The 16436-nt window shown below is 37.9% G+C and overlaps 1 protein-coding gene across 1 annotated transcript in view; it reads right to left on the bottom strand.

The window, feature by feature from the left end:
• Positions 1-16436, bottom strand: part of LOC150080869 (voltage-dependent calcium channel type A subunit alpha-1-like) — a 1489217-nt gene that overhangs the window by 42906 nt on the left and 1429875 nt on the right. Inside the window, exon 44 of the mRNA XM_090381686.1 lies at positions 12509-12749. Within this exon, the coding sequence (XP_090237812.1) occupies positions 12509-12749 (241 nt within the window). The remainder of the gene's footprint in view (positions 1-12508; positions 12750-16436) is intronic.

Here is a 16436-nt window from a genome sequence, read left to right as displayed (position 1 = left end):
CCAACAGCTCTACATCCTTCGTAAAATGAGGCCTCCAGACCTGTATACAGTACTCAAAGTGTGGCCTGACCATTGCCTTATAACAAGGGAATAATCACCTTTTTATCATTGCATGAAAAATTCCTGTATATTATTGACAAGCCACCATGAGCTACTCTTGCAGACTGTCAGCACTGCTCAGAAAACTTGATATCCGTCTGCACAATTAACAAAAGTCCTTTTTCACTCTCTATCACTGTCAGTGTAGTACCACACAGTTGATACATTACTCTAGGGTTACTGCCTTCCCATATGCAGTACTTTACATTTGTCCATGTTAAACTTCAGTTGCCACCTCTCAGCCCATCTGCTCAACTTTTCTAGAACCTGTTGCAGCAGTGTACTGTCATTAGTGTCATTAACAACTCTGCCAACCTTTGTATCGTTCGCAAACTTGGACATTAAACCTGATACACCATCATCAATATCATTGATGAATACAGAAAACAGCAATGGACCCAAAACTGAACCGTGAGGGTCTCCACTAATAACATTAGTCCACTGATTACCACTCTCTGCCTTCTCCCACTAAACAATCCCTTTATCCATAGCAGCAATTTGCCTCAAATGCCACACTGCTCCAATTTGTGCAGCAGTCTTCCATGTCCAACAGTAACAAAAACTTTTCTAAGATCCAAATATATGATACCAAAATTTTTCTTTGCATCCAGTTCTTTTGTGACTACATCATAGTATCCAATCAAATTGGTCAGAGAAGACTTCCACTTAACAAACCCATGCTTTGTCGGAGCTATAAATGAAGTCTTGTCTAGATGATCCTGCATTGCTTCTTTAATCAGTACCTCCATTAATTATCCTGGAAGAGATGTTAAACTAACAGGTCTATAATTACCTGTGTCTTGCTTTGACGCTCCTTTGTGGCTTGGGGTCACATTTGCACATCCCCAGTCCATGGGTACCTCCAGGGTAGCTCTCATAATTATGGCTAAGGGTTTCCTTACTTCTTTTTCTGCCTCCTTTAATATAACTGGATAGATTCCATCCATCCCCAGGTGCCTTTCTTATGTTTATCTTAAACAATTTCTCCTCCACTTTACTCTCAGTTATTACAAGATTATCTAGCTTACTGCTAGAGTTTAATACACTTCTGTCATTCCCCTCCCTGAATAACTCCTGATGTGTAAATGTAGATGAAAAATATTCATTTAGTTTGCTAGCAACCTGAGCAGGATTATGAGCAGTTGAACCATCGATATCAAGTGGCCCAAACTGATTCATCCCCTTCCTTCTAGAGTTTACATAAATAAAAAACTCTTTGCTGTTTTTCTTTGCAGCCTTTGCCTACCTAACCTCCTTTGTGACTTGGTTACAGACCTTTATATATATCATAGGCTTCTGTGTCACCTGTTAATTTATATGTATCCCATGCATTTTTATTCTCTTCCACATGTCTAATTAGTTCATCTCACATCCATTTAGGCCTAAATCTTGAACAATATTTCTTAGTTGGTATGAAAAGCCTAGTAGCTTCCAAGATTAATTCTTTGAATGCTTCCCATTTTGAATTTACTGTTGGTAACATCATCAGTTTGTCTCACTGTATAGAATTTAAATACTGTCTCAGACCACCTTAGTCACCTTTCCGAAAGCAAAAACCTTTCCCTTTACCCCTGATGGTAGTTACCTCTTTGAGTAAATCCCACTTCAGCACACTGTGATCACTGCCACCTAGTGGTTCCTTTAAAATTAAGTTAAAGGAACCACTATGTAGATTCTTAATGCATGAAGAATCACTACTGATAATTAGATCAAGAGTATTAATCCCTATATCATCATCATCATCATCAGCCTTCTGTTTTGAACACTGGCCATCTATTTACTACCCACAAACTCATGAATTTCATCTATCCATCTCCGCCTTTGTCTTTCAGGTTTTCTTCTATCTCCTCTTGAATACCATTCTGTTATTTTCTTAGTCCATCTGTCATCATGTCTTCGAGCTATGTGTCCTGCCGAAGGCCATTTTAGTTCTTTAGTTTTGATAAGAATGTCCTTTACTTGAGTTTGCTGCCTAATCCATGTGTTTCTCTTCTTATCTAACAGTCTGATTCCCAATATAATTCGTTCCATTCTTCGCTGTGTAGTTCTTAGCTTCTCTTCCATTCTTTTGGTGAGTGCCCAAGTTTCACTTCCATAAGTCATGGTGGGGAGTATACATTGATTCATTACTTTACGTTTCAGACAAACTGGGATATTGCTCTTCAGTATGTGACTATATTTCCTGAATGCTATCCATCCAAAATTTATTCTTCTCTTGACTTCCAGCTATTTATCATTATTTCCCTTTCCATGGCATACTTGTTCATCATTACTTTTGTTTTAGCCATATTCATCTTTAGTCCAAAATCCTTACGAACTGTGCATAACTGATTAAGATTTTCCTCTAATTCTTTGGGATCATGGCTTATGACCACAATGTCATCTGCAAATCGTAAATGGTTTAGGTACTCTCCGTTCACATTGACTCCTTTCTGCGACCAGTCTAATCTTCTGAAAGCTTCCTCAAGGGCAGCAGTAAACAGCTTCGGAGATATTGTGTCTCCTTGTCGAACTCCTTTCTCGATTTTAAATTTGCTACTGTCTTTGTCTAGTCTAATAAAGGATGTAGCACTCTCATATATTTTCTTCAAAATCATAATATATGGAGTATCTATGCCTTGTCTTTCCAGTGCCCGAAACATTGCCTTATGCTGTATGGAGTCAAATGCCTTTTCATAATCCACAAATGCCAGGCATAATGGTGTTTTATATTCATTTGCTTTCTCCATTAGCTGTGATATTACGTGAAGGTGATCCATAGTTGAGAATCCTGTCCTAAAGCCAGCTTGCTCTTTCGGTTGATTCTTATCAAGTATTCTTTCTAATCTGTTAGTAATGACCCTTGTGAACAACTTGTAGATATGGGATAACAAGCTAATTGGTCTATAATTTCCAGTTTCTGATTTATCTCCTTTCTTATGCAGCAAAACTATGATTGCATTATTCCACTGCTTAGGCATCACACCTTTTCTAATGCACTTTGTGAAGAGCCTTGCCAGTTTTTGTGTTGTCTCTTCCTCCCAATTTTAACAACTCTATAGTAACTTCATCTTCCCCCGTGGCTTTCCAATTCTTCATTTTCTTCAATGCATGTTCTACCTCATCAGGAAGAATATCGGGTATGTCGTATGTGTGGCTACTTTGCAATCCATCTTCCCCACTGCTGGTATCATTCCCTCGCTCCTTGTATAATTCTCTATAGTAGTCTTCTGCTATTTGAATTATGCCTTCTCTGCTGTTTATAAGTACACCATCGCTATTCTTCAGTTTCAGTATCATTTGTCTTTCTGTATTACTGCTCATGGCTGCTGATTTAAATCCTTTGTTTTCCCTTAATGCTTGTTCTACCTTTCTTGTGTTAAATCTTCTTATGTCCTCTCTGAGTCTCTTTCTAATGGCTTTGCATAACTCAGTATACTCAATTTTCTCCCTGTCAGTGTTTTTCTTGCTCTTCATTTGTCGTCTTTGGTTCATCATGAGAAGTGTTTCTTGACTAATTTTTTCTTCTTTGAATTTCTGTTTCCCTATAGGTTTCTTGGGCTTTATCACTTTCAGAAAGTTGTAATATTCCTCGTCGATATCTTGGTCCTGAGCAGTCTGCAGAAGCTCAAACTTGTTCTTAAGTTCCAGTACATACTGCTTTTTCTCCTCCTCTGTTATTTCAAAGACCTTTGTATTATTTACTCGAGTCAGTTTTTTCCTTTCCTTTCCTACATCTATATCAAGTGTACATCTTACCATTCTGTGATCACTTCCAACATTTACCTTATTCAGGACGGTAACATCATTCACAATATATCTTCTGTTAGTGAGGATGAAGTCGATTTCATTAGTCGTTAATCCATTTGGACTCCTCCATGTCCACTTTCTGTTCACCCTTTTCTTGAACAAAGTTTTCATTACTGACATTCCTTGAGATTCTGCAAATTCCACAAGTCTTTCACCTCTTTTATTTCTTTCACCAATTCCAAAATTTCCTATAGTTCCCCTTTCTGCACTGTTTTTTCTTTTTTCCAACCTTAGCATTGAAGTCCCCCATAATAATAGTGTAGTGGGTTTTCTGCTCATCTAGAAGACTCTCAATTTCAGTGTACATTTCTTCAACCTCTTCCATCATCATGGCTCGATGTTGGTGCATAAATCATTATAATCTTTAGCTTGTACCTCTTAGAAATCTTGAGTATTAGTCTTGACACCCTTGGTGATGTAATTTTGAATTCCAAAATGTTGTTTTTAAAATCTTTATGGACCAGAAACCCAACTCTACCTTCACTCCTTTCACTGTTTCCATTGGTGTACAGCAGATTTCCACTTGATAAACTTATAAGTGATTCATTTCTTCTTCTTGTTTCAGCCAAACCGATGATATTCCAATTCACATTTTCTAATTCTTTTTCCAGCTCTAATATCCTGTCTTTACCGATGAGTGATCGTACGTTATAACAGGCCAAGTTCAATTTCCGTGCATGGCAGCCTGGTCATACCCAGAGATTCTTAGCACCCTCTGCTTCCACTCTGATCCTCTCGCTGCCATAAGAGGGAGAGTAAAAGCTGCTGGGGACTGAAGGCCATTTGTATTGTTGTGCTCTCATTGCTGGAGGGTTTGGTCTTTTCCTCTTCACGCTGACCAGGCGTCTTGAAGAGAACCACTCTACACGTTCGTTGCCACCTAAGTGACGTAACAGGGCTTACCATCGAGAAGGTGTGCATGCGTGGATTTTAGGGAGGCAGGCCAACTGGACTTCTCCTAAATCTTCTGTAATAGAGAGATATTGGATCCATCAGTGTTTTAGGCTGAGTGTCTGATAACACACAGGATACCTGTTCCCCTCTAAGCCCCTAATCCCTATAGTTGCCTCCCAAACATGCTGCTGTAGAAAACGATCATCCAATAATTCCACAAAAGCCTTGCTTCTGTGTGAGTGACCAACCCACAAATTCCAGTAAATCTCTGTGAAATTAAAATCCTCCATTATAAGACGCACTATTTCTCTGCACAATTGCTCATTATACTCATCAGATTCATTAGGCCTATAACACGCACATATTATTCTTTTCCCAGTGCTTTTGTCACACCAAACAGACTCAACATTGCCTTGTCCACCAACATCAATTGGATGCACTTCCTTAGATTTTATGTGTTTCTTAACTAATTACATAACTCCTCCTCCCTTCCTGTCCTGTCTATCCTTTCTGTACACACTGTACTCCCCAAATTACAATTCTGCACTGCTTATGTCTGTGTGACACCACGTCTCTGATATCCCAACAATATTTGCCTTTGATGTCTTGACTTGCACTTCAAGCTCATAAATTTATTAACTATACTCCTAGCATTGGTGTCGCACAGTAATCCTGGAAATTCCCATTGCTTTGCTTTCCAGACTGCTGGTTAATTACATTTCAATAGCAGCAGAGTAAGAATCACTTTCACCTGTGCCAGCCTCTTCTGTTAATCTATTATTCTGTGTATCCTCCCAAGCTAGCAGTTTTCCAACCCACCTAACTCTGCCTCGATAGCATCAGGAAATATTCTTGCACCCTTTCTATTTAAGTGTATCCCATCCCTGAAATCATTTAGCTCATTTATAAAATGAATGAAATCATTTATAAAATCATTTAGCCTCCTGTTAGAGTTTAGTATACTTCTGTCCTCCTCGTGTGAACGTAGATAGAAAATACTCATTCAGTTTCTGAACTATCTGAGCAGGATCATCAACAGTCGAACCATCAATATCAAGTGGACCAATCTGATTCATCCTCTTCCTTTTAAAGTTTACATAAGTAAAGAAGTCTTTGTTGTTTTTATTTGCATCCTTTGCTTGTCTAACCACCTTTTTCACTTGATTATAGTCTAGCTTATATCTGCCATATGCTTCTCTGTCACCTGGTAATTTATATGCATCCCATGCATTGCATTTTTCTTCTCTGCTACAAGCCTTATTAGTTCATCTGACGTCCATTTAGGCCTAAATCTTACAGTATTTCTTAGTTGGTATGAAAATTGGTAGCTTCCAAGATTAATTCCTTGAAGGCTTCCCATTTAGAATTCACTGTTTTCAACATCATCACTTGAGGCCACTGTAGTCCCCTTTTCGACAGCAAAAACCCTTTCCTTTACCCTTGATGGTAGTTACATTATTATTATTATTATTATTAGCTATATGATGTAAGGAAGCCTGAGGCTTATGCTGCAGCAGCTGAGAGAGAGAGAGAGTCAGAAGTAGAAGGGAATTATCAAGCAAGAGAAGAATTATGATATCCAGCTCAGGACCCTGGGTGTGCCAAGCCCATACTCACCAGATGTGAGCCCCTGGGGTTAATCTTTAAGTAAATCTCATATCATTACACTGTGATCACTGTCACCTAGTGGTTCCTTTATCTGCAAATTTCTAATGCATGAATAATCACTGCTGATAACTTGGTGAATTTGTAGTGCTGATCAAGACATCAAAAGCATATATTGTTATCAGAGACATGGTGTCACACAAATATAAGCTGTGCAGAATTGGAATTTGGGGAGTACAATGTGTACAGAAAGGGAGCAATACTCTTGATCTGATTATAATCAGATCAAGAGTATTGCTCCCTCTGGTTGCGCCTCATATGCGTTGCTGTAGAAAACAATCATACAATAAGTCCACAAAGGTCTAACCCTGGGGGCTCACATCTGGTGAGTATGGGCTTGGCAAACCCAGGGTCCTGAGCTGGATATCATCATTCTTCTCTTTCTTGGTGATTCCTTTGTACTTCTCTCTCTCTCTCTCTCTCTCTCTCTCTCTCTCTCTCTCTCTCTCTCTCTCTCTCAGGGGGTAACTCAGGAATTTTTTTTTTTTTTTTTGGCTGGTGCAGCATAAGCCTCAGGCTTCCTTGTACCATATGGCTAATAATAATAATAATGTCTTGCTGGCATTCAAGTGACTATCTCACAAGTTCCAGACAATATCTGGAAAGTTAAAATCCCCCATTACAAGATATTCTGATTTACTGGCTGACTCTATTTCTCTGTACAACTGTTCACTGTATTCATGAGAGTCACTTGGGCCTATAACACAATCATACTCTCATTTTCCCTTTCCCAGTGTTTATGTCACACCAACGTGACTCAACATTGCACTGTCCACCAATGTCAACTGGATGCACTTCTTTAGATTTTGTGTTTCTTAACTAACAGCATAACCCCTCCTCTGTTCCTGTCCTGTCTGTCCTTTCTGTACACATTGTACTCTCCAAATTCCAATTCTGCACTGCTTATAGCTGTGTGACACCATGTCTCTGATATCCCAACGATATATGCCTTCGATGTCTTGACCAGTACTTCAAATTCATTAAATTTATTTACTATACTTCTAGCATTGGTGTACATGCAAGTATACATGCACCTGTTCTTATTCTTAGTTACTCTAACACTGCCCATATATTTAATTGTTGCATGCTGACTCCCAGCAGTTCTTGAACCACCAGAGAATGGGCAATTGCTATAATCCATAACAACATATCTGTCGACCCAACGGACTAAATTAGAAATGACTAGAATCAGAAGTCTATTAATTGACAAATGGCAGAGGAAATGGGATGGGATGCTGATAACTTGGGCAGAGTGACTGACAAATATATCCCTTCTGTTATTGAAATTACCAAAGCAAATAGATCATGGTTTGCCCCCAACTTCCATGCAACAACTATGCTGAACAGGCCATGGATCACTCAAAGAGAAACTATACAGATTTAATCTCACAGAAGATTCCCACTGCATATGTGGGGAAGTGGAGACATGGAAACATATGTTATACTGACATAAGGCATGACCTAGAAATAGAGATTGAAACATTGCAACCAGACCAAGAGCCTTTACTTATATTTACTTTTTGTCTGCATAGATTTCCCTCTTCTCAGTATTTTATACCTTTCAATTAAGCGATCAATTTCATTGGGTTTCTGTTCCTGTGCACTCATTGATACTCCTTTCGGATTTCTTGCATGTGCCTCCTGGTGGAAGTGAGTTGGTCAGTTCACCAAGGAATGTGGTACGGTTTTCTCTTTTGCTTGAGCATGGAATCATTGCACGCTTCTATGATGATGTTGTTTGTGATAACATCCACTTGCTTCTCTGCAGGTGTGTTACCAATGTCAAATGCCTGAGGCCAGTTAGGTTGTTATTAATAATTTCAGAGAATTTTTCCCAGTCTGCCTAATTTGGTTTGTATCTTGTGATGTTTGTGGTGGGTTTGTTGTCAGAATTGTTTTCAGTACTGTATGGTTGCTGGTTTCAAATTTGAGTATATATTCCATTCCTGTATTTTGGTCTGGAGACGTGTGGTTTTTGAGGGTAATATCTAGATACATTTGACCTGTGGGTGTGTTGCAGGGCGGAGAGTGCCTTGGAGTGTTTGCTATGTGGAGATTATGCCTTATAATTAGGTCCTCTAATTCTGCTCCTTTGTTATCTGTGACTGGGATACTCCATAGGGTAGATTTAGCATTGGCATCCAGGGCAAAGATGACATCCTGTCCTCTCAACCTGTGAAGAACTTGATCCTTATATTGTAGGAATGGTCGTATATCTTGATGATGCTGAAAATGAAAGTAGGAGTGTGTTATAGGTCTAATGATTCTGATGGGTACAATAAACAGCTGTACAGGGAAATAGAGTGGGCCAGTAAATCAGACTGTCTTATAATGGGTGATTTTAACTTTCCAGATATTGACTGGAACTTGTGGGTTAGTCACTCACAGACTAGCAAGCCTTATATGAATTCATTGGACATACAAGGAGTGGTATGAAAGTATGCCTCCTATTTCTTTTCTCCTATAACTATGCCTTTCACATCAACTAATCCTCAATCATTAATAAACAGTTATTTTTCCACAAAGTCACCATCATTTTCTATGCACTTCCACCATCTCTGAGTCAGACACTATTCCAATCCTGTAAAAATCCTTACTCTTGCTCTGGAGGGCTTTGTGAATGCTGTGCTTGAGTTGGTTGTTGTCTGCGAAATGGGTTCGATGTACTACATCCTTCAGCAGGCTGAAGAGGAGATGGTTGGAAGGTGCAAGATCTGGGGTATGAGAGGGGTGAGGAAGAACAGTTCACCTCAGTTTTGCAGTGGCCTCCATCGTGTGCAGACTGGTGTGGGGTTGTGCACTCTCATGGAGAAGAAGAACCTCATTAAGGTTTTTGTTTGGTTGAACTCTATGGATGCAGGCTTTCAATGTTTCCACATGTTGATCTGAGTTGATTGTGGTGTGTTGAACTGGCTTTTGTTGTCTCTTGTCACTGACGTTATGGGCCGGCCATTTCAGGCCTTGTCAACAATGTCACTTTTCCCACTTTTAAAGTGTCTTACCCAATGTCTAACTTTACTCACATATACAGTATTGTCATCATAAACATTTTTGAGAAGTGTATGGATTTTGATAGGTGTCACTTCTTCCTTGATAAGAAATTCAGTCAACTGTTTGCTTGATGTATATCTGTAACATCCACCATTTTGAACTATCCGTGTGCAGCACTCACGAGACGGATCACAGCACTACTCAGTATGGTGAAACTAGAGACCTCTAGTAACCACTCGGTGACACACAAAATGATCTATGGTGTGACATTTGAAAGCAAAAAATTAGGAGGCATTACTTTCGTACAGGTCCTTGTATGTTTTCTACAGCAGCATGTTAGAGAGGTGACAAGAGGGAGTAATACTCGATTTGATTATCAGCAATGATTATTCATGCATTAAGAATCTGCAGATTAAAGAATCATTAGGTGGCAGTGATAACAGTGTATTGATTTGGGATTTACTTAACGATGTAACTACCATCAAGGGTAAAGTGAGGGGCTTTTGATTTTGTAGACATGACTACAGTAGTTTCAGACACTTTTGAAATTCTATACAGTGGGATCAACTGATGAGGTTACCATCAGCAAATTCTAAATGGGAAGCATTCAAGGAATTAACCATAGAAGCTACTAGGATTTTCATAACTAAGAAATACTCTTCAAGGTATGGGCCAAAATGGATGTCTGATGAACTGATGAAACTCATGGCAGAGAAGAAAAGTGCACGGGATGCATATAAATTATCGGGCCACACAGAAGCCTACTGTAGATATAAACTAGTCTAAAATCAAGTCACAAAGGAGGCCAGGCAAGCAAAGTCAGATTAAGGGAAATCTTTGGTGAAGGATGCAAAGAAAAACAGCAACGGTTCAAAATACTCATTCAGCAAACTGAATGAGTATTTTGCACCTACATTCATACATCAGGAATTCCTTAGGGAATAGGATGCCAGAAGTTTATCAAACTCTAACAGGGAGCTAAATCATTTTGTAATAACTGAGAGGAAAGTGGAGGAGAAATTGTTGAAATGACAACTTAAGAAAGGCACGGGAGGGTTGGATAGGATCTATCCAATTATATTAAAGGAGGAAGGGAGGCAGTGAAGGAAATAAGCAAACCCTTCGCCATAATTATGAGAGCATCCTTGGATTCAGGGAAGGTCCCCACAGAGAGGAGATGTGCGAATGTATCCCCAATTCACAAAGGGAGATCAAAGGGTGACATGAATAACTATAGAACTGTTCGTTTAAAACTTTTGTTTTGATATTTTTACCTTTGCAGTTTTGGAAATCATTACCTATAATTGTTTAACATTGTTTATTTTTGATTTTATTTAAGATTAAACTATACTCATGGATCCACTATAATTACACAATTCTGCAACTTGTCTTGCCCATGAAAGGCATAATGCATCTAATAAAGCATTCACTTTAGCTACTCAGTTGTGGAATCCTGAGTGTGCATGGAAATGTGCAATCAGGAAATACTACTAACATAGATCTTCATGCTTGGTTTGCAGGCTTCACCACCTATAACAATGGTGGTGAACCTTTTCCACCCTGTACATCAAAAATAAGCTCTAATATAAATGCAACATAAAACTTTTTGTGTGCTGCCACAAACTGATTAGTTTCGACTCTAGTGAAAAACAGTGAAGGCTACTTCTATAGTTTATTTACATCTATTTTCCTATGTATGCTACTCTTGGCGTGTACCCTGTCAGTCAGTCATTCCTGACTTACACCAACAATGAGACTGCAATAAATTACATTATTGTATGCACAATGTTGGTGTGTGTTTACTTCTATGCAGTAGCAGATAATATTACTCTATAGTAAAGTATTGGGTAATGAAAATAATTTATAATTACAGATCAACTTCTTTTACTTTGTTTAAAGAAAAAGAAATATAATGGGTCTGCAATGCAATTGGGATATAGTACCACTTAGAGATGTGAGATGAATTGCTGTTTCCAGAATTAGTGGAAAAAGCTGATAGCTTTCCTTTGGCTGGCCTGCTTTTGTGCAAAAATAAAAGAAAGCAAACAAACGAACAAAGTTGTTTGTTTGCTTTTTTTATTTTTGTTCCAAAACAACTAAGGTCATGATATATTATGTGTGTAAATTTTGTGAATTTGAGTTTGTTGAACTGTTGTTTGTCAAGGTTTGAACTTGGACCTTTTTTTTGTATAGTGTGTGTGACTCAGAATGGTTTTAGAGATGTAAAGATATATAAGATGTTTTTAGGTGGCATTTAAGAAATGGATAAGTATAATAATTCAGTGGGACATTACCAGTATATAAATTTTACTTGCGATTTGTACAACTGTTATATCAGTGTAATAATGATTTTTTCTTTTTAGTGCACTGTTATGATGGGAACATTTCATATATTAAATAAAAAAACAACATTTTTTAAGATGTCTCTTTCTCTCCTTCTAAATTTGAAGGAAACTAATAGGTTTTTGCTTCACATAGTGCTATTAAAATTTTCTGTCTTATAGGTAACAATGTGAAAACTATAGAATATTACCAAAGACAACTGACAAAACAAGTGAAAAAAGGTATCTGTACATATAAAAGCCAGTTGTTTGTCATGCTTTATTTCACAAGTTGGCCACTTTGTTGCTGTGGGACAGCTCCAAATTAATGAAAGCACAAACTTTAATTGGTATATGACCTAATTAACATATATGTATAAATGCACCCTCAATCTTTATGCATATTGTAAGTTTATACCTGTTATATGTTTAACCTGGAATATAAGTACTAATTAGTTATTTCCAGCTAATCGATTTTCAGGTCAATGGTACAATTCATTATTTTTCTACATTGTTTGGGCCAAGTGACATCCAGTGCATCCTACAAGGAGAAACAAAAATCCATAGAATGTGAAATAGCAACAGAAAGAAGACAAACAGCCTAGCCACAGGCAAAGAAAACTTGAGAATTCTGATTGTTGTTGTTGAAAAATGATTGAATTTTTAAATCTAAACAGTCTTCCTCCTCTTCCCATTATTTTGATGTTCTTTTAATTTTGTAAATATATATCTATATAATAAGAAATAACCTCTTGTTCGTCCTCTTCTATTACTTCCTTTTCGGACTAAACCCACTAGGTCTGTGACAGTTTCTGAAAAACCCAATTCATGCTGATGTCTCCGTGGCGATGGTGAGCGACGAATAGGCGTAGGAGACCTCCCTCGGCTATGAGGAGGAGTTAAGGATTGCCGTCTGTGTAGAATGGGTGACGGTGACCTAGACCTATCTACATAACCTTGTCCATTAGGTCGAAGATGACCTTCTCGATCCTAAAAAAATAATACATATTCAATATATGTAATTCTCAAATTGAATTTAATTTAAATTGAGATTAAGAATTTAAACACACACACACACACACCTAGAAAGGTAATAACATTGCCACAAAACTAAAGCTATCCATTTTTGACTTTTATAAGTTATACCTAGGTCAAGAGATTGGCACCATTGCTAGCCAAAGTTCATAGCATATTTTACTATATTATTTGACAGTTTACTGGCAAAAAAACAGCTAGTCCAACAGACAGCTAACCATTAAACCAAATATATATAGCCAGGATCTATAAACTAAACTAATCTGTAAGGAACGTGCAAGCCAACCAATTCTAAATAAGGTGAAGAAAGGTAAAAATAATAAGAATCAGAAAGTTCAAAACATAGTTAAAACTAAACAGTTATTAACCAATGAATGAAATCACCCTCGTATAAAGTGTGCCATAGCCTTTAAATTATATATATACAAGGTGTGGCTATTTAATAATGAGACTACACACACAGAGCAGTTAATTTTGAACCCTTCCCTAATTGTCTGCCAAGTCACATTTCAACATTCACTTTGTAGCGAGACAAGTTTTCATAACCTGGAGAGTAGGCATTGATGGGATTCTTCCTCTTGCTCAGACTGAGAAGACACAGTTTCAAATTGAGGAAAGATAGTTGTAGAATAGATGTGTGGAAATTTGCCTTTAGCCAGTGGTAGTTGATTGGTGGAACAGGTTTTCATCTTTTGTTGTTGAAGCTAATAGCCTAAATAAATTTAAGGCTGAGCTGAACAGGCATTTAGAATGAATGGAGGGATGAAATGGGAGCGTTTTTTTTTTTTTTTTTTTTTTTTTTGAAAGCAAGAAATGTAAGAAAGCAAGCTGTGTATAAGCTTGCTTTCTTACGCCTCTACTAATGCTAATGCTAACCTTGTGTTTCTGGAGTTTGCCAGAAAAATGACAAACAAAAAAATCAAACAACAAATCAGCCTCAGTTTTAATGAAATCCAATAAATCCACAAAAGCCTTGCTAGTGTATGAGTGAACAACCCACAAATTCCAGTCAATCTCTGGGAAATTAAAATCTCCCATTATAAGACACTCTGATTTACTGGCTCACTCTATTTCTCTGCACAATTGCTCATTATACTTATCAGATTCATTAGGCCTATAACACACACCTACTCTCATTTATCCTTTCCCAGTTCTTATGTCACACCAAACAGACTCAACATTGCATTGTCCACCAACATCAATTCGATGCACTTCCAAAGATTTTATGTGTTTCTTAACTAACAGCATGACTCCTCCTCCCTTCCTGTTCTGTCTATCCTTTCTGTACACATTGTACTCCCCAAATTTCAATTCTGCACTGCTTATGTCTGTGTGACACCACATCTCTGATATCCCAACAATAATTGCCTTTGATGTCTTAACTAGCACTTCAAGCTCATCAAATTTATTAACTATACTCCTACCTAGCATTGGTGTACATGCAAGTATACATGCACCTGTTTCTACTCTTAGCTACCCTAACACAGCTCATGTATTTACTTGTTCCACTATGACTCCCAGCAATCCTGGAAATCACCATTTCCTTGCTTTCCAGGGTGCTGCTCAATTGCATTTCAATAAAAGCAGTGCAAGAATCATTTTCACCTCTCCTAGTGGCTGCTGTTAATCTATTAGTCCATGTATCCCCCTAAGCTAGCAGTTTTCCGACCCATCTAAGTTGTCATGTCAAGTTTATGGAGAAGGTACTATGGGTCTGAATGGCATAAAAGGTTTTTAGAAAGAAGAGAGAATGTGAAAAATGATACACAACAAGGCTCTCTGGTATCCATGAAACTGATCAAAATGTGAACTGGGTAAGGACATTGATTACAAGTGACTGTTGTTTAATCATTAGAATGGTTGCATCAAGACTCAATATGGACATAAAAACAGAAAAATTTTAGATATCGAGTTGACGGTTAATGGGTTTCTCCATTATTTTAGGAGTAGAAGTAAGTGCAATAGGATGATAATTGGCTAGATATGAGCAAATTTTCAAGCAGAAGGGGAAAACACCAGTGGAATAAGAAAGTGTAAAAATATGACAGAGAACAGGAGTAAGCTCAGAAGCACAGGTTTTGTGAATAAGTGGAGAAATAACATCAGAACCTGGTGCTTTGTTAGCATCAAAACTGTTCAAAATTCTTCTGACATCGTTTTGACAGAAGACCACAGGAGGCATTGAATGAGGTGTACTTAGAATGGTAAGAGGTTATTTAGTAAGGTTTTCAATTCAAAAGTTAGAAGAAAAGTAGGATGCTGGCAGGTTGGCTTTAGGTGAACAGGCAATAGAACCATCAGGTTTTAACAGAGATGGGCATAGAAAGGGGCAAAATTTGTGGCCAGTAATTTTTGGCAAAAGACCAGAATATTTGACTACCTTTTGGATAAGAAGCAAGCTTTCTACTCTTAGCCTGTTCAAAATCTAGTTTGGACTGATTATTAACTACTTTATAATTGTTGGGAGCTTTGGTGCTTTGTTAGCATCAAAACTGTTCAAAATTCTTCTGACATCGTTTTGACAGAAGACCACAGGAGGCATTGAATGAGGTGTACTTAGAATGGTAAGAGGTTATTTAGTAAGGTTTTCAATTCAAAAGTTAGAAGAAAAGTAGGATGCTGGCAGGTTGGCTTTAAGTGAACAGGCAATAGAACCATCAGGTTTTAACAGAGATGGGCATAGAAAGGGGCAAAATTTGTGGCCAGTAATTTTCGGCAAAAGACCAGAATATTTGACTACCTTTTGGATAAGAAGCATGCTTTCTACTCTTAGCCTGTTCAAAATCTAGTTTGGACTGATTAATAACTACTTTATAATTGTTGGGAGCTTTGGTGTAGGCATAAAATGAACCTGGAGATTTGGATTCAAGCCAATTATGATATGCAACAATCTTATCTTAAATAGCCTTAACATATTTATATAGGATAAGCTTTTAAGGTGGTGTGCAGAGTAAAGGTCCCTACAAGAATAATTTCTCTGGCCCAATCGCAGCAAACATTCAAACATTGACAGCAATTCAACCAAGAAAAAGAAGAATAGAAATCTTACAGATTATCCCATTTTGCATTCTTGTAATGCCAAACCAACACGATCCTCTGGAATGGCCATGAGGGGAAAGGCTTTACTGGAGAAGAGACTATCACCAAGTTGTAATCTGAGGTGCCTAGGGGGCCACTCATCTCAACTACATACTTGGAAGTGCTGTTCGTGGTGTGGTTAGGATTGTCTGGTATTCTGGAAGGTAAATGAAAAAATCTGTGTGAGGCTGTTAGTAATTGCATAAGCCTCATCAACTCGATCAGCTTTGTCCATGTGACTAGCAAACTGAAGCTAGCTGGAGGTGTGAAAATTAAAATCACCCAGGAAAACTACCTCACTGTTAAGAAAGTTGGACTAGAAAAAGGGAAGTGTCAAAGACAGGAAGGCAAAGAGTTCCAAGTGATTAATGGAGGTGGGAAAATGACATAGGTAACAGATGAAATTGACAGAATGGGGTAGAGAGATCGTAAGCCAGAGAAGATCGAAATGAGAAGATTCCAAATTATTAAACCTCTGACATGGAATAACAGAATGGACATATACACAAGTAACACCTTTGAAGCAAAATGAATCATACATTGAATAATTAATTAAGACAACTG

Source organism: Mastigoproctus giganteus, chromosome 9 (genome assembly GCF_048544385.1).
Source record: "Mastigoproctus giganteus isolate SK-2022 chromosome 9, ASM4854438v1, whole genome shotgun sequence".
NCBI classification, from domain to species: Eukaryota; Metazoa; Arthropoda; class Arachnida; order Uropygi; family Thelyphonidae; genus Mastigoproctus; species Mastigoproctus giganteus.
Note: the sequence above shows the minus strand (reverse complement) of the source record. Positions and strands in the feature narration are given on the sequence as shown.